The sequence below is a fragment of the Lissotriton vulgaris genome, chromosome 2_1 (genome assembly GCF_964263255.1).
Source record: "Lissotriton vulgaris chromosome 2_1, aLisVul1.2, whole genome shotgun sequence".
NCBI classification, from domain to species: Eukaryota; Metazoa; Chordata; class Amphibia; order Caudata; family Salamandridae; genus Lissotriton; species Lissotriton vulgaris.
This window is the reverse complement of record NC_141687.1, coordinates 504,963,207-504,990,671: the sequence shown is the minus strand read 5'-3', so window position 1 is coordinate 504,990,671 and position 27,465 is coordinate 504,963,207. Positions and strand designations below refer to the sequence as shown.

General features: G+C 41.8%; 1 protein-coding gene across 1 annotated transcript in view; it reads left to right on the top strand.

Annotated features, from left to right (window-relative positions):
* The window catches only part of DNAH7 (dynein axonemal heavy chain 7), a 1,812,153-nt gene that overhangs the window by 483,549 nt on the left and 1,301,139 nt on the right, over window positions 1–27,465 (top strand). Inside the window, exons 19-20 of the mRNA XM_086955398.1 lie at window positions 751–944; window positions 2,153–2,351. Of these exons, the coding sequence (XP_086811524.1) occupies window positions 751–944; window positions 2,153–2,351 (393 nt within the window). The remainder of the gene's footprint in view (window positions 1–750; window positions 945–2,152; window positions 2,352–27,465) is intronic.

Genomic DNA, 27,465 nt, shown 5'->3' with positions numbered 1-27,465 from the left:
GAGAGTAATACCCAAAACCGATCATTTCCACCCATTTTGTGTTTGCTCCAGGCCAGCCTTCGTGTATTAGGATTGTCTGAGTTACCTGGTTCACACTTGGGAGCCTGATTTTAGGAACTAGTTCAGAAAAGGCACACACACCACATCAACTCAACAAGTAGCTGCCACTTTCCAAATGGTAGTGCATAATGTTAAATAAAAGAGGGAGTAAAAGGACATTCACTGGTACTTTGGGGCTGAACCATGACCATATCAAAATAAAGGTAGTTATAAGGGTAACAGAATAGCACTATTGTTATGGGGGATAATCGCAATATGTGCCATTGCACATCAAGGAGTAATGGAAAGTAATGGCTATATTAGAAGCTATTAGAGTTGAACCACAATGCAAGAGAGAACAGAATTGCATTGAACAGGAGGCTTCAAGCGTGAGATGACTGAACAGTTCTTTTAGAAAAGGATCGGATTGAGCAGGATTTTGATAGTGCAGGGTGACTGAACACAACTTTAGAGCAAATGTGTTCTCTTTCTTTCACTAACCGATTTTACATTAGGAAGGGTATTGACACGAGAGAGGGAAGCATTCCTCTCTCTTTTTAATTGTCTACACTACAATTCAATTTTTCAGATATAAAACACTGTCAAGACAAAATGCCATAGGGAAATAACAAATACCAATCACTGAAGTTCTGTGGTGCAGGATTGAAATGCAGGCTAGCATTTATATTGTTCTTATTTGTTTCTATCCAGGACAAGCACGTTCTCTCAGTAGTGATGATAGACAAAATGCTGGATAAAATGAAAAAGTCCAATGAACTTCTAGAACTCATCCTTAAAGGACTGAATGACTACCTCGAAAAGAAGCGCCTTTTCTTCCCTCGGTTCTTCTTTTTATCCAACGATGAGCTACTTGAGATTCTTTCAGAAACAAAGGATCCAACAAGGTAATATTGAGCAGATCATGAAAATATTTTAATAAAGCATTCAAAATGTTTTGAGCCATGCAATGTTTTAACACCATAATAGAGTGCAGGGATACAAATACTTTCAAATATGATTATGCACTTGTCTGCCTTTGAAAAACACAAAAAAGAAAACAATCCATTGTGGTTGAACTTGTTATCCTTATCCCATCAATGATCCTCAATGTCAGTCTTTCATGAGGGCATTTCCTTTAGACACTATTATCAATAGTGATCACCAGTAACTCTACTTACAAAGCAGCCTACATAGGCTTTGGAGGCAGAGTTTCAGGATGCAGTTATCTATTTACTGGGGTCAGAATTTGTGCCGAACCATCCCCCAGGCATAGGCAGCGAGGCAAGTCCTAAGGGAAAGCTTGGCTCCACGGAAGACATGACGCAAGGTAGCAGTTTCTTGAAAGCTGTACCAAGCTCTTCCCAGTGCTTAACCCTTTCGATGCCATGATGCACAGTTGAGCTGTGCTGATGACGAGCTGAGCTCGTCATGACACCAGCAAAATGGCAATTTCCAGCACAGGAGGGGAAAACGCCTAGCAGCCAAGGTGTTAGGCCCTCCATCATCTTGACCAGCCGTTCTGGAGTGGCTCCTGCCATCAGATACACATGAGAGTTTAGTGAGGAGGAAGGTGGCCCCTATTCACATGTACACAGTGTGTTTACTGAATTCTCGCGATGAGGCTGCAACTGAGTAGTTTTGATGACCACCCCCTCCTCCCTTCTGTCTCCTCCAATGGAGCTTCCCCCAAAACTCTCTCCTGGAGGTGTCATCCATGAGAACTTGTGGGATTGCTTAATTTAAAACCAGATGAATGTTGTTGAAAGATAGAAATGATGAGCTGAAGGTTATTAAAAAAACGCGTGTCAGAGCCTGGGTTTAATATTTCATATTTTATACATGTAAAATCTAAAGGCTTTAAATGTATTTGCTAGTTTCACAATTTATTTTGTTTCTTATCTCATCACTATAATTAATTGTTTATGTAATTTCACTAGACCATTGTAGATCTATTATGCTGTACTTTACATTCATGAATTTGTTTTCCTTTAATTTTTCAATAAAGAATTACGACCCAAAAAAAACTTGTGTTTCAGAGCCTGGGTTTAAGCTGTTCCAGAAATGAAGATATCATAAACTGGTTGTACATGTATGTGTATCTTTTGTTTTGTAGGGTGCAGCCTCACTTGAAAAAATGTTTTGAAGGAATTGCCAAAGTAGAATTCACTGATGTCTTAGATATCACTCATATGAAAAGCAGTGAAGGCGAAATCGTTCAACTGACCGATACAATTTCAACTTCGAAAGCTAGAGGTCAAGTGGAAAAATGGCTACTTGAGCTGGAGACAAACATGATAAAGTCTGTTCACAAGGTAACATCGTTCCTGTGCTCGCTATTACAATTGATAATTTGCAGCATGATATTCCTTTAGTTCTATTTTCTGACCTAGGGGCTCTGTGGGGCACCAGGAAACATAACAGTGGCATTCACACTAGTAATCCCAGGTAGAGAAATGGCCAAAGAAGGTAGTTTAGGGCACCCATTCCCTGGAGCCTACAACCTGATATACTCGGAGGGGGTGCAGTTCAGGTGGGGGCCAATGTATTTCTCTCAAATGTCTTCTTCATCCCAGTGCTTACGCATGTCTCAACTGTAGTATTTTTTCTATGTTTATTACATAAACCCCTCCAACCCACCCCACACCTGTTTTTCTTCCTGTCTGAAGGGCGTTCAGTTGGAATGCTAAGTTTGTTCATTTCTGTCAGTCTGCAGTAATGTGAGCATTTTTCACATTGTTTTTGCATTTATGTGACTGCATGTTTTTGGTGCTTTGTTTCTGTGCCTGCACTGACCTTACTGGTGTACCGGTGTGTTGAGTCCCTGCGCTGCTCCCAACTCGATCCCCGCACATATGCTTGACTGGGGCGGAGAGCTTTCTCTGCTGTCGGGGCAGGCCGTTTCGGCACTGAGGGTCCAGCAGCACCTGGCTCCGCGGCCATGTCTTTGTATGTGGCTGTGGAGGAGGTGGCAGGGCTGTCTTTTGGGAATCCAAGTCTCGTCGGTTCTGAGACTTGGTTGCTAGCAGATGGTATATTTAGGGACAGCTGGTTACTTTCTCTTTGACTTTTTGGTTCTTATTTGCTGTCATGGGGGATGAGGAGGTTAACCTGGTAACAATCTGTTTCTAAGTGGAAACATGTGTAGAACCTGCAGGAGGATGACCGGTTGCAGATCTCCTGGTTGGATTTTCAGAATTGTATTAATTCTGCGGGTCAGGCTGTGCTTATTGAGCCTTCTGCCAAAAATATCACGGGGATGAAGGTGATGAGTTGGACAATTCCCCAAAGGGGAACTATATCCATGGTATAGTCCTTTCCGACATGTTAGCCCATATTCGAGAGGTCCTGGGATTTGATCTTAAATATTTGGTGGATGATGGCTTTTATTCCAAGTATATTAACTCAGTGAAGAAGGCATGATGTCATTAAGGAGATTCTGGCTAAGGAATGGCTTGAGGTCGACAAGCAGGGGAATCTTTGCTTTCCTGGAAAAGAGGTATCACTTAGCGGAGTTTGATGTCCAGTCTCCTCAGGTTCCTAAGGTCAACTCCATTTTGGCCTCAATGGCTTCTTCCTCTTCTTTATCTTCAGAGGAGGCTTCCCTTTCTAATCCAGTTAAACGGAAGACGGAGACGGCCTTCAAACGTTCCCAAGCTGCATCTCATTTTGGGATTAGGACTAGGACTTACTACGCCTATGCCTCCCAGGTCCTTATCAAGGATTTTGAGAAGTTATTTGATTGTCTTCAGGACAATCTTGGGATAGATGGAGATCTTCCCGCTGTGTATGTCCGATGCCACTTTTGATACTCTGTGGGTCTTCTCGGCTGCTGGGATAGCAGTGGCTGGTAGATGGTCCCTGGGGACAGATCCTTGGTGTCTTGAGGCTACTCAGAAGGCCTTTATTCATAAGCTACCTTTTGAGGGTCTCCAGCTTTTTAGGGACACATTGAACACAATGGTTCAGTGTTCTGCAGAAGGAGTTGTTGAAACTGTTTCAGTGTGTCCAGAAGAAGAAGTCCTTTTTCCATAAGCAGAACTTTCAGGGTGTTCTCTCCTCTTCTGAGCCCTTTTGTGGATCGGCCTGTGTTCGGGGGCTGTATTCCAAAACAAGTCCCAGCCTCAGCTGCAGCAGCCACTGGGTGCTAGGCAGAAGTGACTATGTTATGGTGGTGGCCCGGCTCCGTTTGTTCCTGGATCAGTGGTCAAGTCTGATTTCTGACCAGTGAGTCCTGTCAGTCATTAGTCAGGGGTACCAGATTCTGTTTAAGGGTCCTCCCCCTCAGATCCGCTATCTGGTTACCCCGTTGTCAACTGACCCAGTGAAGAGAGCTGTTATGTTGTCTGGAGAGGGATTGTTACTTGCGAAAGGCACTGTTCTCCTGGTTCTGGAGGCGGAACGGGGCCTGGGCTTCTATTCCACACTCTTCTTGGTCCCAAAACCAGATGGTTCTTAACCCCCAATTCTGATTCTCAAGGCTTTGAACAGGTTGGTTTGACTGGATCGCTTTCGGATGATCACCTTGCAGTCCATCATTGCCCTCAACCAACAGGGCAATTTTCTTGCTTCCCTGTACTTGGAAAACGTCTATTTTCACATCCTTGTACATCCTGGAAGCTAACAGGTCCTGAGGTTTGCATTGGACGAGGTCCATTACCAGTTTTAGGTGTTGCCTTTCTGCCACTCTACATCTCCCCAGACTTTTACCAAGGTAATTGGCTCCTGCTGTGGGGGGTTTGCAGCTTCAGGGTTTCTGTGTGTTTCCCTATATTGATGATTTTTGATCTCTGCTTCCTCCCTTCCTAAGGCTCTTTTGGTAGTGGAGGCAACCATGGACATGATCTGGGGTCTGGGAATGAAGTTAAATCTGGTGAAATCTCATCTGGTCCCTGTTCAGAGACTGCAGTTTATCGGGGTAATTTTCAACACCATGTTGGGGCAGTGTTTCTTCCTCCTGCTCCCATCTCTTCCCTGCAGCTTCTTCTGCGGGATCTCCTGAGTTGGCAATCTACTCCGGCTCAGACTTGGTTGTGGGTCCAGGGGTTGATGGCTGGAACCATTTCTGTGGTTCCCTTGGTTTGCCTGCACCTCAAGCCTTTGGTAATGTATCTATTGCCTCTGTGGAACCCCACCCATGCAAGTTATGACTCTCTCATTCCTCTCTCCCCTGTTCTGGAAAAGGGGGTACTGTTTTCAGCTTCCCCCTCCTCTCTTGCTGTTGACCGGTGCCAGTTTTGAGGATTGGACGGCTACATTGGGGTCTTTAGAGGCCAAGGGCCAGTGGTCTTGGGAGGACAGTGCCCGTTCATTGAATTGGTGGGAGTTGGCGGCCATTTGGCAGGCAATACTTTTCTTTCAGGTTCCCCTCGTGCGGGTGAATCTGGTGGTTTGTACCGAAAATCAGGTGGCTTGCTGTTACTTGAACTGCCAAGTTGGGACTTGATATAAGTCTCTAAATCAGCTGGCTTCCATGATTTATGCCTGGGCGGAGTCTTACCACTCTGCCTTGAGGTCTGTTGATATTCAGGGTCACCTGAACTTCATGAGGACAGCTTGAACTGCAACATTCCTTCCTCTGTTCTGTTCCATTTGTCTTTGCCCCTGTTTTCGGTTCAGGTCGCCTTAGATCGACTTTTGCTTCTCTGCACAATGCCCTCCTCCCTCGGTTCTGTTCTGAGGTGGTTTGTCCTCAGGCAAGGGGCGGTGGGTGCCCTCCTGATTCCTTGGCCTTTATGCCTTCTGTATGCCTCCCCGTCAGAGGGTGGTACAGAAGATTCTGGTGGAAAGGTGTTCTCCTAATTGCTCTTTTTTGGCCTCACCGCCTTTGGTTCCCGCTGTTACTGCGGCTGTCTGGGGCGGGTTTGTTTGGCTTCTCGTGATCTCTTCCGTCGTTGCCTCGTCTTCATCAATTAAAGCTGTCGGTCTGGTCCTTCAACGTTTGACGTTGGAGTATTTCGGTTGTTCTTCTATGGTGGCCGTGGATATCAGGTATTCCTGTAGGCCTTCTACCCTCAAGTGTTACAGTAAACATTGAGGTTCTTTTGTCACTTGGTGTGCCCCTCATGGCGTCGATCCTGTGGTTGGTGTTCCAGTCTCTACTCTTGAGTTTCTCAAAGATGGTTTTTTGAATGATCTTACTCCTCCTACTTTATTTGCTCCGTGGGCTGCTGTCGGGCATGTATGAGTTTAGGGTCCTCATTGGATGGTATTGCTGCTTTGGTGGGTCGCCTCCTGCGGATTTTTCTCCTTCGTCATCCAGTCACTCCTGTGGTTTTGCCCTCTTGGGATTTGCCCACTGTTATGCAGGACTTCGAATTGTCCCCTTTTGAGCCTTTGTTTGAGGCTGATTTTCTGTGGTTGTCTGCTACATTGGTCTTCCTGTTGGCTATCACCTCTGCTCAGAGGTTGGGTGAGTTGGGAGCCTTGCTTATTTATTTTCCTTATCTGCAGGTCTTGCCTGACAAGGTGGTGTTGCGGCTTGACCTGAACTTTCTTCCTAAGGTTTCCTCCAAATTCCATTAGTGGCAGGAGGTGGTTTTTCCTGATTTTTCCTGGGGATGAGGGTGCTCTTGCTCCTTCTACCATGGATTTTCGCGGGACCCTTCAGGTTTACCTCCAGCATACCCAGGGTTTTCGTCTTTCTCCTTCCATGTTTGTGTCCAGTGTTGGTATGGCTAAGAAGAAGAAGGTGTCTACATCCACCATTAGTTGGTGGGTGGGTTAGATGGTTAGCCAGTCCTATAAGTCCATGGGTCTGGCTCTGCCAGCTGAGGTACAAGGGCAATCAACGCAGTCGGTGTCCGCTTCCTGGGCTGAAGCAGCTTGTGTTTCTATCCCAGAGATTTGTAGGGCGGGTACCTGGCAGTCCCTTCATACTTTTGTCCAGCATTATCGTCTTGATGTCTTGCATGCCTCTGTAACCATTTTGTTGTTGGTATTATGAACGCTGCTGTGTCTTAATCTTGTTTTTGATTAAACGTTTTACTGCATGGTTCCTTTGTGTCATGCGTTTTCTTGGTATCTTTGCTTGTGAGGTCCTCACATTTGTAAGGACTGGTCAAGGCGGACATATAAGGGGGTAATGAGTCGTTACTCACCATCTTCACTACCCAGATTAAGTTCCTCCTCTTCCCAGTCTATTTCTCTCCCTCCTGCTGTGGTTGTGTCTGGTCTTTTTGATAAGAGGCATGGCGAGGTTGGTAGGGGTTTATGTAATAAACATAGAAAAAATACTAGCTTTGAGATAACCTATTGGGAGGCAGGATTGCCTCACTTGGGATGAGGAGGACCTTAATCTGGGTAATGAAGATTACCAGTAAGTAATGACATATTAATGCAAATATGGTGGTTTACACACGTGCTTCATGCTCTATGAAATGGTTGCATAAAACATTGGTAAGCCTCTGCACCAAATTTCCAGAGGTGAAATATAGTGAATTATTTTAGAATTTTGTATTTGTATTATAAAGTGAAGTTGATGTCTCTTCTAGTGTCATTTTTATGTCTGGGTTTGGACCACTTTGTTATCAATACTCCAGAAAAGACAGAATAAAAGTAACAGAAGGGAAAAGGGTGTTAGCCAACCAGCTTCATCCATTGGGCATAGGTGCTGGAAGTAGAGGGGCGGGGGTGCTGCAGCACCCCCAAAAATAACCATGCTGGAGTTCGTAAGGTGAATGAGCAATACAAAAGCCTTTGAATTTTGTTCATCTTTTCACATTTGCTGTGCGTTCAAAGACAAATGTCAGAATTCAAGCTGACTTCTGTCAAATTGCTTCTTACTTAGAAACTGGTGTTTACTTTTATTTTTCTGACCACAAAATGAGAGAATTTTGTAAATATGACCTAGGTGACAATCTTCCTGGGGTACAGGAAGTGAAAGGAAAGGCTGTACGATGTCACTTTTTTTCTAACACACAATAACATTTAAATACCTGTAAGTTAACTATATATCATCAATTCGGGTTGCACATTGTTTGCAATTCTAAAATGTGATGGAAACAAAGAGTTTAATAGGATCAAAACAGATCCAGATCCTTTACTTGATGAAGCACTTGTGGAGAAGTGTGGCTCAGGGGTTAGAGGCGGCAGACCCGGAAGCTGAGATCGGCCCTGGACCAGGGTTCAATTCCCCGCCTCGGCGGGTCTTGGGCTAAAAAATTCCACGGACTCGATAATTCTCGCTTCGGTGCCTTCTCAACTCACGGGTTCACACTCTGCGACTCTGGGCAATAGCTTGCTTAATCTCCACAACGGCCCCTCGCGGCGGGATGCCTGGCTTTCACCTTGTGGATACCCTGCCGGGGTTATCTCACAGGGGAATATCAGGACGGGTTCCCTAAGCAAGCGCCGGGAAACCCTTTGTGGGTAGCTCTGCGCTATATAAGCTCAAATACATATATATTTACAAGCACAAATTATAAATATTTGCTGAAATCTTATTTCTCAACATTGTTGTTTGTGGCTGTATAATTGCACCTGTAAAACCTGCATTTCTATGCAAATTTAGTAGCTATTTCAGTGGAAAATTTGCTGTATGTAAATGACAGCAATACAACGCCAGTGCTCCAAAATACACCTCCGGCTAGGTAGCAAACCCTTACTACTCTCCTGTTGAATTGGCTTGGCATGTTTGCTCAACGTACATTTTGTGGGACACTTGGATTTTTCATTATCTGTATGACTTCAGTAAGATAACATTAATGACTGCTACACTACACAGAAAACTGTTGCAGCATCACTGCCATTGGGAGTCCTATTTTTGCCAATTGGCCCTTGCTTGAATGGGCTAAGCAGATGAGAACGCATTGAATGTGGACTCCTTTTTCCTGGTCCCTCTGAAATATACAGTTCCAGGTGCCTTAGGAATAAAAGGAGTTAGGATCAACGATTATTTACCAAATTACATTGTAATCCATTTGGTCACACAGCAAAACTCAGAGTCAATTGATAGGATTAAGTATAGATGTATTACAAATTCAAAGCACAGCTGATCTAAATCAGCTGCAGGAACATAGTATAAAAATACAGAATTACTGGAGGATAGCTAAAGCAACGAAAAAAATTAATCCACAATGACAGGAAACAAATGAGGGATTTGGTAGCAGCAAAGTATAGAAAGAGGAAAACAGTTTGAGAAATAGATTGAAAGTTAGAACCGCTTGCCCACACATGAGGCTATCTAAGAAAACCTACTAATCCCTGTTCTAACTCTGGTCAAGAAAACACTATTAATTCAGGAAAGCAGAGAAAGGTGTCGGCATAGCAGAACATCTGTAGAAATTCTCAAAAGTAAAGTATATTGTATAGCATGAATCCACATAACAGAGAGGTTTCAAAGAGGTCTGTACTTCTTGGAGTCTAAAGGGAATCTGAACCAAGCCGAAGTGCAACACACACGTATACCCACCAAAGAACCTTCAAATATCCCAGACCATGTGCCCAATTAATTTTTATCCTCAAACAAATAACTTGGAAGCGACACTTGAGATTTTTTTCCTTTGGTCCACATATTAAACGTCCTTGGATTCCTCCTGTCACTGCATTCCTCTCGGACTGTAGTCCTCCGTTTATCCGTTAGTTTTCTTATCTTTGCCAAAAGATACTCCTTCCAAGCTTTGCTATCTCTTTCACACTATGTGCGTTTCTTTAACCATGAGCACATTAACTGCATCTGCAGAGGAGAGAAAAACATTGACCCCAAATCAAGCATTCATGTTAAATTTAAACATTGCGAAATCGAAAACCTTGAGGCCTTTGATGAACTTCAGTTCAGCAATCATTTCAATACATGCTTAAATGCATGAATACGGGTACATATACAACTTAGATATAATTGTAGAGCACTATTCAAATCCATGCACTATCAGTTATCTAAAGAAATATGTGATCATATAAGAAATACAATGTTATTCAAACCACACATATATAGATATATATGAGAACTGCGATTCGTTGTTACTGTAAAGAAAATGTTCATATACACACTCATATAAATGTGGATATTACATTGTAGATGCACTTCTGAAAAATTGTCCAAGTGCACCACATTGCATGATTACGGTTACATCACACGAGTACATAAGGCCATACGTAAACATATATGTGTCTTAGTTAAACAAAGGGTGAAGCGAAAATTATACTGCTCCACAGTCTCCTATGTTATTTTGCACACTGTTACCTTATGCTATTGACTTTCCTATACGTTTTTGGTGACATAACATCAAGTGGTTCCTTTTTCAGACAGCAGCTATTACAGCAGTGGTACCTTCCACGCCTCTGCTGGCGGTTGTTCAGACCAAAACCAGAGCTGCCGTCAGTTCCGTCCGATACCCCGACCTTCTGTCACTCTTCACTGCTGCTGCCCTGTTGCCTCTCAGCCGTAACCCCCCACTTCCTGCCCCACTCCTGCTTATCACAGCTCTTCCAAACAGCCACAAGCATATTCCTTGCTTTGCTTGTGCCCACTCTCCAGAGAGTCGGCGTGCCAGGCACCTACAGTGGTAGCTTTCACTGATTAGACATTGGCCCAGCCAAACAGGTTCTTTATCCCTGCTTATGGAACCTAACCCAGTTGATCCATTAACACCTGCCATTGAGGGGCTTATTGCTGATATCCCTCTCGACACATTGACCCACATGACTCCTGTGACAAGAATAAGAGACAAGAACAAGAGCAGCTTGAATCACCGCTCATTTGATATTTCAACAAAAACCTGTTTGTTTAGTATTCTGTATCCCAGCATCCATCTGTGTCTGCAATGAGTGTGTCTGCTGCTGGTGTTCAGCGTGCCTGAGAGCTCCTTGTGATTATGCCACCGGGCCACTCAGGGCCGGCTTTTGGGAGGTTCAAGCGGTGCCAAGGTCAAGAGGGCGCTATTTGTGCTCTGAAATCGTCGCTAGTCACATCGCCCAAAAGCCTGCACTGCTAAACACTGTTGTCCCTCTTTCTTTTCTACAATGTTAATCTTCGCTCCGCTCTCTGCAGCATATGAAAGTTGTCCTGTTAAAAATAATATAAATGATAATGTGCAACTTTCTATTTAAAGAATGTGTTCAGACCTTGCCTGTTAATTTCTTTCTTCTTCTGTGTCCTGTACATGCTGTGTTCTATCATGTATGTGAAACTTCAATTTGTGTTTTATTAACACTCAGTCAAAATAGTTATATATACCAAGCATTGGCAAACCATCAGGATTCATTTTTTAGGTGCATGCACAAAGAAGCACAAATTGGTGCAACATGGTATGGTACACGGACCCAGGAAAACACAAACACGAAGACCATTTTCTCCCAAGTCCAACAGATGATGACCATGCACACAAATCATAAAACATACAGTTATTAAAAAGTGAAAATAGACCAACATTTATATACAAACTTGTGCAACATGTTGCATAGGGGAGTTTACATCAGGGGCACAAAGTAAGCTGCCAACAAAAAGCAGAGTGTGATATGTATTAGTGAGAACAGGGTGAAGCGCCGCAGTAGAATACTCAGATTTGCATCATAGTGATGAACCTGTGGGGAGGAGCAATGGATAGTAGGCATAAAAGTAGCACTAGTGACACAACTTAGGAGAGGACAAGGTGCTCAGCCTCACCGGAAGACTCGTTGCTGTGCCTAATGAAAGCACTGAGTGCTGCAAATCAAAGGAACACCAAGTGCTGTGTCCTAACATCTGTTCCCCATCTAATCCTTATTTAATTTACATGATATTTGAGCATGATATTTGAGCATATATTGTATATACACTAAAATCTATCCTGTATATATTTAATATGATATTTGAGCATATATTGTATATACACTAAAATCTATCCTGTATATATTTAATATGCAGTTAAGAAACTATACAACTCAACACAAAAAATAATGTTAGTTTGGGGGGGGGCGCCAGCAAAGATTGTCGCACAGGGCGCCACAACCTCCAAGGCTGGCCCTGGGGCCACTCTTTGGGTCAGCATGCCCAAAGGTTCTCTGCATTCCTGCCACTAGGTGGCTGTTGGTTTTGGTGCTCCTTCTGATCCTGCCCCCGAGATGCTGTTGGCTTTCAGCCACTTAGGAGCTCTTTCTGATTGTGTAGCCGACCGGCAGCTAAGGAGTATTATCAAAGTCAGTAGGTCTGTCTTTTTTTTTTAAGTTCAAGTTTATTGATACCAAACAGAAAATACAAAGTGATATGCATTAAGAGAAAAAATAATACAAGAAATACTGGAATATTCAATGCAAGATAATAGAAAAAGCGGAATCAATAAACGATACTCTCTCGTTCGTGAAAAAAGGAATGAGAGAGAGAAAAAATAAAAATAAAAACTGAAAGTAATCAAGAAGATCAAATTCAATTACAACAGCAAATGCACAAATTACATTGAATGCAAAAGAGCAAGCAAGCAGATAATCATATAAATAACAGTTGCTAGAATAAATAACGGTATAGGAATAGACAAAAAGACAACGATGTAGTGTTCAAGGGGGTTTACGAACTTCATCTGGTAAATTAGAGGGAGCAATGGTGACAGGAGGGGGAGAGGGAGAGGAAGTGGAGGAAAGGTAATCGGTGAGTGGGATCCAAAGGAGGTCACGTTTGATGGCAAGGGAAACAGGGGATACATAATTGGTATCTAAACGATGATTAAAGCAAATAGCATTCCACCAGGCAGAATAAGTAAGTTTTGAGGAATCTTTCCAATTGGAAGTAATTAAGTGGAAAGCTACCGCAAGGAAAAGGTCAAACAACTTATAGTGAGAAGGGGATTGAGGTAACTCTGGAGAGAGGGAGCCGAGGAAAACAATGGATGGAGTAAATGGGAGTTGAAAATGGAAAATAGTAGAAATACGTGACCAAATTCCATGCCAAAAGGAGGTAACGTTAGGGCAATGAAATAACATATGGGACAAATCAGCCGAAGTGGATGAACAGGACCAACATGTTGGAGAGAAATCAGGGAGAAAGAAGCTAATTTAGATGGAGAGAACAATAATCTTTGATAAATAAAATAAAGAGTTTGTGTAGTGTTGGCAGCACGAGAGGTTTTGTGTATCTTAATCCAAAGCTTATCCCATAAAGAGACAGACCACATGACTGATAAATCTTGTTCCCAGGCCAGTTCAGTGCGAGATTTAGAGCGTTCCGAAGGTGTTAAAAAGCAGGAGTAGATACGAGAAGCAGAGGGAGAAGAAGTTAAGAGTGGAGATAAAAGAGGGTAGATTGGGGGAAATTCTGAAGAAGCTGGAAGGGAATGAAGGAAGGAAAGAAGTGCAGGAAGGAGTAGATTATATTGTTTATGAAAGGAGTTGGGAAGAAGATAATGGGATTGCAATTCAGAGAAGGATAAGGGAACTCCATCACAAAGCAACTGCGAAATCCATTTTATGCCTTTAGAGTGCCAGGATTTCCAACAGAAGGAACGATTTTTAATGCAGAGCTGTTTATTGTGCCAAATGGGTTGGTAAGATAAAAAAGCGGAGGAGGGATAAGTAGAGGGGATGAGGGGAGTAAGAATGTGACACGAATGAGCAATAATAGGAGAACGCAAGAGAGAAGTGTGAGACGAAAAGCAAGTAATTCTGAAAAGTCAAAGGGAGAGATGAAAGACTTCTCTAAGGATAACCAAATTGGAGGATAGGTAGGGGGATCTGTAGATATCCAGCGAAGAGTTTGCCGCAGGGAAAAGGAGTGATGATAAGTTTTGAAACTTGGAAATTTCAATCCTCCTTGGGACTTGTCCTTTTTAAGAAAGGAGAGTGCAATTCGAGGAGGTTTGTTCTGCCAAAGAAATTTAGACAGAAGAGAGTCTAATCGTTTAAAATAATAATGAGGAATACGGACAGGAATCATAGAAAGGGAGTAGAAGATAATAGGGGCTAGCATCATCTTAATCGAATCTAGTCTCCCCCACCAGGAAAGAAATAGTGGATTCCATTTAGAGATAGAATCCAAGAGTTTCTTAGAGATACAATCAAAGTTGAATTTTAGAGTGTCTGAAATAGAAGAGGAAAACCAAAGGCCTAAGTATTTAATTTTTGGGGGTTGCCAGTAAAACCCAGTCTGATCAAAGTAATGTCGTAGGCAGGAAACATTAAGGGGAAGGATCTCGCATTTATCACGATTAAGACGATATCCTGAAACTAAGGAGAAAGCTTCAACTTGACGAAGAAAGGAGGGAATAGTAGATTCAGGGTTGGAACAATAAAAAAGAATATCGTCTGCATAGACTGATAATTTAACTTGAGCAGGGCCTGGATTGAAACCAGTAATAAGATTATCTTGTCTAATCTTTGTTAAAAAGGGATCAAGTGCAACAATAAACAATAAGGGGGATAGAGGGCAGCATTGACGAACCACCCTGGAGAGGGAAAAATAATCGGAAACTTTACCATTAGCGAAAATAGAAGCTTTGGGGCCAGAATATAGGAGAGCGATGAGGGAAATCAATTTTGGGGGGAAGCCAATCCAGGAGAGAGCACGAAACATAAATTCCCAGCTAATACGGTCAAAGGCCTTTTCGGCGTCAAGGGCAATGGCAGCTAAGGGGTATTGAATAGTGGAAGCTTTACTAAGGACATTGAAGAAAACTCTTGAATTATCAGATGATAAGCGACCTTTGACGAAACCAGATTGCTCTGGACCAATGAGTTCAGGCAAAATGGGATCTATACGGAGGGAGAGTAGTTTGGCAAAGATCTTGTAATCCGTATTTACAAGGGAAATGGGTCTATAATTCTTGCATAGGGTAGGGTCTTTGTTGTCTTTAGGAATGAGGCAGATCATTGCTTCTTTAAAAGTACCCTGAGATGAGCCGTCAGAGATAAAGGAATTGAAGAGAGAAAGTAAATGGGGCAGGAGTTGCTTGGAAAAATGACTGTAAAATTCAATAGTAAACCCATCAGGGCTAGGGGCTTTGCCACGACGGAGTACCGAAACTGCGTGAGAGATTTCTGCTAAAGTGACGTTAGACTCCAGCGGGGAAAAATCAACATGGGAAAAAGAAGGGGGGTGATAGAGTGAAAATAAGAAGTCAAATCGTCAGGAAGAGGAGGGGATTCAGGGGTATAAAGTTGTTCATAAAAAGAATCAAAATTATTTAGAATGTCTTCATCTTTGAAATTTGAGACTCCATCCGAATCAGTGATGGAGGTAATCCGGGTCCTATCTTGACGTGTTTTCCGATAATTGGCTAATAGTTTGCCCATCTTGTTTTGGCCGCCATAGTAGCGAGCACTGCATTTTAGAAGATAGGAGGATGCGGCATCAGTGGAGGACTTATTAAAAGCAACTTTCGCAGAAATAAGATCTTTCAGAGAAGAATCAGAGGGGGATTGATAGTAGGAATATTCTAATTTTTTGATTTTTGCTAATAGGAGGGAAGATTGACGTTCGAAACCTTTCCGTTTTTTAGAGACAAAATTAATTATAAAACCTCTAGCTGTTGCCTTGAAGGAGTCCCAAATCATGACAGGGGAGGAATCAGGGGTAGAGTTAGTGTGAAAAAAGTCAGTAATAAAAGCACCGAACTGTTCTGTGAACTTGGAGTCAGCCAAGAGAGAGTTGTTAAATCGCCATCTGCCAGGTGAGGGGGAGAAGGGTATCAGGTCGAAGTCTACAAGGACAGGGGCATGATCGGATATGAGAATGGAGCCAATTTCAGAAGCAAGAACACATTGGGTAAGGGATTTACTAAGGAAAAGGTAATCGATACGGGATTGTGTTTTGTGAGGAGGAGAAAAATAACTGTATTCTTGGAGATCAGGGTGACGGAGTCTCCAAATATCAGTTAGGGAATTACGGCGAATAGCTGAAGTAAATTGATTATGCATTTTGGAACGAATGAAGGTAACTGGGGAATGCCTGTCAAGGAAGGGATCATGGATCTGATTACAGTCACCACCAAAAATAATATAATTATCGTTTAGGGAGACCGATTTATATGAGATGAGGGGCCAAAAGGTATGATCAACATTAACTGGAGCGTAAACATTAAAAATAACAATAGGTACATTATCAATCTTCATTCTTAATAGTACAAAACGACCAGCAGTATCAATTTCAAAATGAGAATCAGTAACAGCAAATTTTTTATGAACAAGGATAACTACGCCATTCTTTTTCCCCAAAGAGGGAGAAGAAAAAGTATGGCCGACCAAAGTCTTTTTAGTTTAGATGATTCAGTATCGTTAAGGTGGGTCTCTTGTAACATGGCAACATCAGTTTTTAATTTAGCTAAGTGAGCTAATACACGCTGTCTTTTAATTGGACTATTCAAACCTTTAACATTCCAGGATGTAACTCTGAATGATAAATAGTAAACGCATTAAAAGAGAACAAAATGCAAACAATGCAATAAAAAGTGCAGAAGGGAGAACTGTAATGGAAAGAAAATATGAGGTATAGGAATAGGAGGAAATGATGAAAAAGAAAAAGAAAGGGGATCAAAAAAGGTGAGAAAAGAGATAGGGAAAGAAATGGAGGAAAAAAGAAAACTAAGGGAAGGTAGTGAGAACATGGAGAGAGTAACAGCAGATGAGGTAGTAGGAAAAATGAAGGGGAGAAGAGAGAGCAGAGGGAAAAAGAGAGAAAAAGAGAACAATACAACCAGATAAGAACATAAAATCGTGACATACCTACAAATGAAGGATTCAAAGGGTATAAGGGGAAAGGAGGAACCAGACGGAATGACGGTACAACCGGGATCAAACAGGACGGAGGGCCGGGAGGCATCGCAGCAAGGGAAGGGATAAACTGAGGAGAAAAAGAAGTAAACAATTGTTACAAACACGACAACAGGGGAAAAACATGTGGCAGCAATAAAACTAGGAAACGGAACAGGACGAAAAGGTCAAACAGTGAGGGGTAAGGAACATAAATTCAGCCAGCAGTCGATGAGGAGGATTCCATAGAATCAGCATGATGAGCGTTGATGAAGCTGCGAAGGCGAAGAGGGTCTTCAAATGTTGTAGTTTTATTATTGTAAGTCACTTTGAATAGGCACGGGTGAAAAAGACCATAACGAGCACCCATGTCCCGAAGAGCAGGTCTTAAGTCCAAGAAGGCCTTCCTCCTGTTAGCAGTGGCCTTGGCGTAATCCTGAGCAAAGAATAAAGTAGATCCGGACCAGATAATTTGCTGGGAGGATTTCGCTGCTGAGAGAACCTTCAATAGGTCCGTGTATTCCAGGAAGTACAGGATCACCCCTCTAGGCTTCTGAGAGGGGGAGGTCGAAGATGGAGGGCGACCTAATCTATGTGCTCTTTGAATGTTAAGTAGGGTGCCTTCTGGCATACGAAGGACTTTGGGGATGAAGGATTTGAAGAAACCAATGGGATCCGACCCCTCTTGTCCTTCCTCAAGGCCATAGATACGGAGGTTGTTGCGCCTATTACGGTTTTCAAGCTCCTCCACTTGACACTGAAGGGTAGAGACCTGAGAATGAAGAGGATATATCTTCGCACAGTCATTCGCCAGAGATGAAAGCGATTGCTCCACAGTCGTAACCCTGCCGTCGAGCTGCGACCAAGAGTCGGTGAGAACTTGGAGTTTCGCATTAGTGTCTTCATAAAAGGGCGCAGAGCCCGAATTTCCTCCAGTAATAACTCCATTGAGACAGGAGAAGATGGTTTCGAAGGTGAAGGGGGGTTTTGTCTGAGGCGTTTAGTAAGAGATTTCCCAGTAGTCGCTGTAGGAGTCTCAGACGCCGCCATTTTGTCTTCCGAAAAAGAAGATAGAATAGATTGAGTTCGAGAAAACTCGGTAAAAATCTTTGAGTTTTTGATGAAAATATGTTTGGTAGGAGGGGTCGTAGTCGTAGTGCCTTTAGATCTACCCATAAATAGGGGCGAATAAATAGAAGCCAATAGAGTATCGGAGGTCGCGGGATAGACAAAATGGCCGCCGCGTGGAAGTCAGTCAGAAAAGGCACATGAAATCACTCAAAAATGTGCGCAAAACGTATCCATACCTCCAAAAGCATAAAGGAAGACGAAGGTGAAGGGAAAAACACCACAGAGTTCCAAGGGGATCATTGATATGATGACACAGCTCAGCCGGGGAAAAAACAAAATGGCGGTCGCAATGCGACGATGCAACTACGGAACTTACATAGTTCGTAAATCCAAAATGCCGCACTCCAGCGAAGCCGCAAATATCAGGGTAGGAGGAGTAGATGTTCCGACATCCTCACATCCCACAAATGAGGCTGAGCGAGTCAGGAAGGATGCCGTACACCGGACAATCCGAGGAGCTTCACCCAGACGCCGCCATTCACGCCGGGCGCCAAGCCACGCCCCCCCCCAGTAGGTCTGTCTTTTAACTTAGAATGCAAGTCAGACCTTTCAACTTTGCCAATGCTTGTTTTACTTATCGGTATCATACACTTTGTTTGCATTGACCCTATTCAGGCCTTCCCCTAATCCTCCGTAGAGGTCAAAATCATTTTAGATGTACAAAATTCAGGGGTGTAATTCCTGGTGTTCCTAAAATCTAGGCCTGCAGCCTTTATAAATTCAGATGGAAGTTACGACTCGGGAAAACACACTTGTACAGCAGTAGGGAAACAGACTCTCCCAGGATGATCAAGCACACAGTCATAACAATGTAGGTTTGCACAGCGATCACAACTTGATGCTAGCATACGTAAACCTATCCACCAAAATGTTTGGGAAAAGTATATAAATGAGGCGTAGAAAATGTAGAAAGTATTACTTTTTTCAGTCAATTCATCTTTGCATCACCATAGACTTAAACTACGAGCCACACCCAGTAAAATTATATTCTCAGGCATTTGAAATCCATTGGGTGCGATAATTGCTTTAATTTAAAAGTTTCCCGAATTGGGCATAGCATGCGGGTTTTGATGCTATCTTCGTGATCCTGGCGTTATCAGACTCCCTCTGACCCCAGTTTATTTCAGCAGGTTTGAACTAGGGGAAATTAAGGTGTAAAGTTTTTGCCAGGTTAGGTAAACATCATTTATAATACTGATTCTTTTACAAACAGGGATTTGCTCTGGGGTTGGTATTTTCTGGCCAACATTTGCCAGAGCCATTTAACCCTGGAACACAATCAACAATCCTGTGCCAAGTGCATTTGTTTTTACTTTTCCAGCCTTGTACAAATTTACATTGTTGCTCATTTCCAACCACAGATATAAATGTCTTCCTATGATGTGTTGCTGCATCTGCCTATCCTCAAATATCAAAGTCAAAGTTAGGATGAAGGCAAGTGTCAAAGACGTGTTTGTAAATAATACTACAAAGGCTAGAGGCAATAAGTTAAATTGATAGCTGCAGCTCTCTGCATACATGTATGGGAAATATTTACCTGCAGCGGTGAGTTTGTGTCTACTAAAATTAGCATATATATAAATAGGGGAATGAGACCACAGGATTTGTGGAAAAGTTACAGTCTTACATGGATCTTCTAGTAACGCCTCGGGTCCAGACTTTACTCTCTTGGTGTTGAAGAAGTGCGAGTTCCCCAAAGATATGCTCCCACGGGTCAGCAGATTCCTGGCTCACTTTGTGAACCCAACACCTCTGTGAAAGGTAGAATGGGAGACGTAGTCTCCAAGCACACTACCTCTTTCCCAATGGAGAATTGGCCCCTAACTATACAAAGAGAATGTTGTGTCTTTTGGTAATGGAGTGGAAATCTTGCCAATCTAGATAAGCAGGAGGGACTGTTGGAGAGATTGTGCCTCTTTTGGCACATGCAAAAAGTGTTTGTCTAGCGTGGTGGGAGAGTCATTTAGGTGCGGGGTACTTGTTACATCTCAATGGCTTTACACACTGAGGTTTGTGTAAAGGCCAACCCTACAACAGGAGTGAGTTAGGCTGGCAACAATTGTTTTTCATTGACTTACAAACCAGGATGTGTCCTTGCTCCTGAAAAAAAGACAGATAGAGGTGTGTAATACACAGAGACACAGGACCCTCTCTCGATGCATTGCCTTTCAGAAGATGGAAACAGGTCACTCAGTTCCGCACCGCTGTAGGCTGTCTTCCAACGCCGTAGGAACTCCACTGTCAATCTCACCATTTGAAAGCTGAGCGGGGGTGTAGGGTCTTTAGCAAGGCAGGAGCAGGCTGATGAGATACATCAGCAACTTAAGACTGACTTGGGGGCTGATGCTGCCTGAAAATGCAAAATATCTTTCCTGAGATTTATAAACTCTGTTTATGTGCATAGGGACCAGTGCCCAGGGTGCATTGCACTCTAGGTGTAGCAAAAGAAAGAACCGCATGTGATTAGAACAATTTATGAAGTAATTTTCTCTCTGATTTATAGATGTGAATACAGTGTGTCTTTTTAACTTGTATGCCTGGAGGCTTTCTGAACAGCAAAGAGAATGAGTCAACATTTTATTCATGTTAACAGTCAGAGAACGTGGCACATGAAGATTTTGAAGCTTGATGGTTGACTTACAGCCTTATCAAATTGTACATGCAAGCACTTCTAGACAAAACCTTTAGTGGATAAGAAGAAATGCTTGCTTTAACACTTGCTCATCAAAGGCCCTCTTCACCTTCTTGGGTGTGTGTTTCTCAGCTCTCTCTTTAAAAACAGTGGTGCTAATAGAAAGCTATGTGTCGATTGCCAATAACTCGCTCTATGCAATAGCAGTATTAGGTTGGCATTTCTACCTCATGTGGCTCTCAGAACTTTGACCTAGATCTGTTGACAAAGGATTCCAGCGGAGGCCCTTTCATTCTCCCCCAGTCCATGCCTTACATTAAATTCTTCATCGTTAAGCAACAGTTGCATAGTTAGAGACAAATACAGCACTGACTGACTAGTATCGGGAGCTTAACAGGATTTCTGCAATGCTCGATGCTGACAAAGGAAGCATTTCTTCAAACCTTGAAAAAAGCCTGCTGAAGATACCACAATTGCTATGCGAGCAAGTTGTATCAGTTGAATTGAAGAGGGTAGTAACGTGATGCATATTCCCAGTTGTGACAAGACTATTTTCACTTGCAGTTGTGTGGACTGGTTCACTGATAGAATATCGATGCCCAAAATATCCCCATACACAAATATTGATGCAAAAAGATCAATGTCAAAAATATCGACATCCTATATTTAAAATTGTAAGTACAAACATATCGAAACAAAAATATCGATGTAAAAAATATAGATGTAAAAATATAGATTTTTTTTGTTTAAATAAAAAATAATGTTAGATATATTAAATAATAAAATTAACTAAAACAAATATTTAGATTTATATACATTTTAACAATATAGTAAAATACATTTAATTTAAAAAATATTTAAACTTACATATATCAAATGTAATATATATCGATTTCCTTTAAAACAATGAAACTATTAGTTTTAATTTCTTTTATAATTGTATAAATATATAAAAATGTGCACACATTTATATATATATATATATATATATATATATATATATATATATATATATATATATATATATATAAACAAAAAGAAATGGCTTCTACCGTAGAACTTCTAACATTGAGGTGTTCTTACTTTTTACAAAGAATTAAGCATTTATGCTGATATTATTTCTTTGCTTGTGTTTATAATATATATTTAAATTTGTATAAACAAAGTAAAAAACATTTCTACATATGTATTCAATACTTGAAAGTTTTTTGTCTATGTCTATGGTAAGAGTAATGCATGTGCACTTTAAAAAAGGGGCTTGTCAGACTGCGTAGTCATGTGATCAAGGCCGCTGGGACAGCCGAAACGCGTCTTGACTTTTTGAGAAGGGAAATAAAATATTGCTACTACAAACTGGATCCACGCTCGGGATTTTGCGCTGAAGCGAAGCTGATCTGCGAGGTATTGCGGATGTTATACCGGCATTGGATTGCTGCCGGTTGTGGACCCCCTCCCAAGGAAGAAGGCTTCACTGCAAGCAGTCTGTCTGCACCAGAGGTTTCCCTTCCGACATTGCTGCGGGCGCGTGGCGGTTCTTTGGTGGGGACCCCAGGGGCACTGGAGGTGTTCCGGCAGCAAGGAAAACGAGTGAAGTTCCCCCGAAGCAGCACTAGCACACTAGAACGAACAAGCGACCAGCGTGGTGAGGCTGAGATACTCCACAAAAGGGGGTTGCCATGTGCACACCATTCTTGTCCATTGTTCAACTTTCCTTTTTAAACCATGATAATCTTTGAGCGTGCAGCCTCGGTCACGTGGCCTGCCTGAGTGCCTCGTGTAATACATTTACAACAAAAACAGAAGAAGCATTCCACTTCATCCGGACGCACAGCAACGTACGTGAATAATTTCCACAAAGGATTCCTCAGTTTGTCAATATTCCAGAGACGCCATGGAGGAGCATATTAGGCCATTTGATAAAAGGTACGGAGGATTCTAGTATGGGAAAAATAATCCGAGAAAAAAGTCAGCATTCAAGGACAGATCAAGGGAGGGTTAAGAAGAGTGGTATAAAAGGAGGGGGAATACTGTTGGTGAAGGTGTATCAGTGCACGAAGTGTTTTGCGCAAACAGCGCGCTTAGAGGGAAAACGTTAGTCTCGAATAGTTACATCATATGGAACTGTTAAGTTTTGAAATGCAAGCAGCATAAATTGATGTGTAATCACATTGAATTGTTAACACATATTAAAATGAATATTTTACCGTTTTAGTGAACCCCTGAAGAAAGGCTATATATAGCCTGAAATGCACTGGGTCTATGACATCCACTATGAATGATGATTTCTGTATAAAGCATGTTTCGGAAAAAGGCCTGGATGGGCATATCTGATTTAGAAGAAACCTAAGTATACAGATACCGTTTCACATGTGGCAGGAGTAAAAAGTGATGAATTGGAAAAAACGAATTGGAATTAACGGAATAAAGATTATGGAATATTGACAAACTGAGGAATACTTTGAGGCTGAGATACTGCCAGACGTCTCAGTAAACCGTTCGGCTGAACAGGCGAGAGACGGAGGCAGTAACGTGAAGCTTTTACGAAATGCGTAAGGACGCTACATTTGAAAGACTGTGGCTGCACGGGTTTGGGAGGTTGTGCGCACGATACGGAGGCGGTGTATAACAATGAGGGGCTATTGTTCTTGGATATGAGGACATTTAGCCATCGAAAGCACTGCCGGTACGTGTGTAAAAACAGCATATTTTCGAGTTTTCCTGAAGTAAAAATGTCGAATGATGTACGCAGAGCCCAAGAGCTTGCCGCAGATGAGATGTTCTCAGATGCATTGGAAAGTGAAACAAGTGCCAATGGAGAAGCAAACATTGTGAGTGGAGCAGACACTGCCAACTTAAAGGATTCCTTCAAATTATTGGAAAAATATAAGCGACAAGAGCAATCCAAATGGTGGGAAGCACGTTCATTAAAGAGATACTTGGACGTTGGGAGAATCCCCAGCGGGCTGCGCATTATGCTAGCCCCGAGCTTTGAAGCGCCTAACCCACTAATGATGGTGGGAGGAGTGCAATCTAGAGTCCTCACGACGCCTAGTCCAAATTTTAGTAAAATATGCGGAAATATATGGGGCAGACCTCCAGATAAAAATAGACGCCATGGAGGAAAGTATCAAGCAGCTAGTGGGTGAAGGTGAGGCAAGCCAAGAAAAAAAGTTGAGGGATGACATGCTCAGCAGACTGGCTAAAGAAGAAGAGAAAATAAAAACACGAAAGATGTACAAATTCAAGAGGGACAGGGATGACTATGCCAATGGGCAGATTTTTACATTTGGCTGCCGCTATGACACACTGTGAGTGGCCACAGCCAATAAGCGAGGAGCTGGTGTAGGCCAGAAGGGAGCGGATAAACAATCCATTGAACTTTCCTCAGTATCCAGCTCTGCACCTGAGAGTGAGTCAGATAACGAAGGTGCCAAAAGAACAAGTATCAAGCTGACGTTGGGAGAAGAATTTGATGTTTTAAAACAAAGTCGGAAGGACACACTGAGACCACGGTATCAAGGCACAGTGGCAAAACAAAATACCAGCGGAGAAGGGGGAGGCGCAAGGCCCGTAAACAGCAGAGAATTAAAGAAGCGTGCCGGGGACGCGCCCGGAAAAACCAGTAATAACAAATGAACATGAGCCATTGCTCGGTAGTGCTCTGGAGAACCAGGACTCTAAATCTATCATCAACGTAAGTACCCTGGCTCTAACTAATGCAGAAAAACAACTTTTGAGCCTGGGTCTGAGCTTTTGCCCTGAGTCCAGTTTTAACTACACTAGAACAAGGGCAGACATTTATCAATTTATCCGCAAATTAAAACTAAAGAAAATACACTTACAAAGACCGGCAACGGAGCACCCAATGGACTTAACATCAGATACTAGTCAAGTGGGATTATTGGTCTCTGACAATGATACCTATCAGGATATGTGTCAACTAATGACTGGAGATGTGGCTACATCACAGGAAGGGGTAACAATGATTGGACAGAAGAAGCCCATTACCCCTTTCAAATTAAAATCAAAATGTATTCCTTTCGCAGCGCATGATGGGCTTGACGCCTTCAGTGAACACGTGGTGGCAGAAATCAAAAAATTGGCTCACTCAATGAATACAAAGAAGAAGAAATATTCAAATCAAGAAAGGAAAATCAACCAGCTGATCAATAAATTGCGGAATCAGGAGTTGATAAATCGAAATTCAGAGAACGGCGGAAATATAGTCCTTTGGCCATTATCAGATTATTTAAAGGAAGCATATGGGCAGCTTAACGACACACAATGCTATAGAAAGAGCACGCCATTGAAATATAGAACAACAAGGGAAACAATTTTTAAGAGTCTGTTAGCATGGAAGAGTTTGGGTCTCCTCAGTGGAGATGAATATAAGTTCATCATAAAGGAACATCCACTGGTGCCATATATTTACTTTATACCAAAGGTCCACAAAAATTTGAACACGCCACCTGGAAGACCAATAATTGCAGCATGTGAGGGGCCTTTGGAAAACCTATCCAAGAACATAGCTTACTTTCTACAGACTCACATGAAAAAATTGGAGTCCTACATACAAGATACCAGTGACTTCATTTCTAAAATAGGAAATATTGTGTGGAGCTATGATCTATTGCTTGTGATGTTGGACGTGAGTTCCCTTTATACTTGTATAAAGCACAAGGATGGCCTACTGGCATGTGAATACTTTTTAAGCACGAGACCAATGGAATTTGTGCAACACACGAAAATGCTGTTGGAAATGCTGTCCTTCTGTTTTGAAAATAATTACTTCCTTTTTAATGGCCAGTTTTATCAACAAGTCCAGGGTGTAGCCATGGGGTCCAGTTTTTCCCCCAGTTACGCTTGCCTGTTTATGGGCTGGTGGGAGGAACTGGTCCTCAGGCGTGAATTTGAACATCATTGTAATCACAACATAGTCTCCTGGATGTGTTTTATTGATGCCCTTTTTATTGTTTAGCGTAGGACAGAGCAGAGTGTGCTGAAATTTATAGATGAGATCAATGTAAATAATCTTAATCTTAGATTTACTTCTGATATTAGCAAACACTCTGTGACATTTTTAGATGTACAGGTTTTTATAAACAATAATATCTCAATCACTACCCTTTTTAGAAAACCTACTGCGGGTAACACGCTACTTCACGCTACGAGTGCTCATCCCCCACATTTAATAAAAAGCATACCATATGGGGAGATGCTCCGAATTTTATGTATATGTAGTAATGGGGAGGATGCAAAAGTAAAACAGCTGTAGAGTTGTGCAAGATTTGTAGAGAGAGGCTATAGTCACAGAGTGGTGGACTCTGCCCTGAGGAAATCACAACCGAAGCCAAGGGAGGAACTCCTCAAATATAAATCTAAGACCACACAAGGAGAGGGACATTCCAAATCTGACCCGGTCCGTTTGATCCTAACTTATTCTAAACAAGAGAAGGAACTGAGGAGTACCATTAGGCAGAATTGGTATTTTATTCAGGCTGATCCCATAATTGGTGACCTAATGCCCTCCAATCCATCTATTGCCTTTCGGAAAGCAAAGAGCATGGGCAATATGTTATCTAGGAACAGCCAGGAAAGTTACCCTCTAGAAAGGGCTTTTTTAGATGTTTGACATGCAAGGCCTGTCAGTTTGGGGTGAACACAAAGGATTACACTACAGCATTCTCAGGGACCAGAAGAGATATTAAACAATATCTGACTTGTAAGACAGAGTATTGAGTCTATGTCCTGGAATGCGACTGCCACCTGAAATACATAGGCAGCACCAAACTGCAGGTACACAAACGTATTCTGCAACATCTACGAGCAATCACCAATAAAGATCAGAATTATCCTGTTGCAAGGCACTTTAAGGCTGTACACAACAGCAACCCCAAATATCTCAAATATTATGCAATTGAGTCTATCCCAGTGACAAAGAGGGGAGGAGACAGAGAATCCTGCCTTAGACGAACGGAGACTAAGTATATCTTAGAGTTCGATTCTAAATGACCGGGGGGGTTAAACGCAACAGAGGATCTCCACACATTCCTATGAAGTATTTTTAGTTCAGATGTGATTAGTTGTGCAATAATTTTGTAATAATTATAGGACCCTAATATAGAAATTAGTTTATAGCTTCTATGAATAATGATATAGTATTTTATAATTGGTATTTTATAATTGATTTTAGGCAACATGGGTAGTTTTACCTATTTGTCTATTAATCAATTGTTTTAGACATGTCTTATGGTCATATGAATTGTGTTTGCTATTTATACATTTTTGCTCATTTGCACAACTGAAGAGCTGCACACATCTCTCGGACTAATCCCTAGTACCATTTCCCTTCTAAAAAACTGTAACTCTGAATATGTTTGCACTTTATTGACACTAAGCACTTTTCCTTGTTGCACTGAAGCACAGGTCACTTTCAATGGATAGTACTGTAGCACTAAGACACTTTCTTATCCATAATGATTTACTAATGTAAACTGAGAGAGTATAAGTAGACCTGCTAAGTAATGTAAAACATTGTACAATTTAAACAATGTAATTATGAGAATGTCTCTGCTAAGGAATCTTTCTTAAAAACAAAAAATATATATGTATTCTTTTTTTATTTTTTGAGAACAGTAATGTTCGGTTTATTTTTTCACGTTGAGGTGAGCACGTAACTAGGAAAAGAAAAAATGTACATGAATTGCATCAAATCTTCTTGACTACATGGTTGTAGAAGTTCTTAATGCATTAGGCGGTTATAAACAAAAAGAAATGGCTTCTACCGTAGAACTTCTAACATTGAGGTGTTCTTACTTTTTACAAAGAATTCAGCATTTATGCTGATATTATTTCATTGCTTGTGTTTATAATATATATTTACATTTTTATAAACGAAGTAAAAAACATTTCTACATATGTATTCAATACATGAAAGTATTTTGTATGTCTGTGGTAAGAGTGATGCATGTGCACTTTAAAAATGGGGCTTGTCAGACTGCGTAGTCATGTGA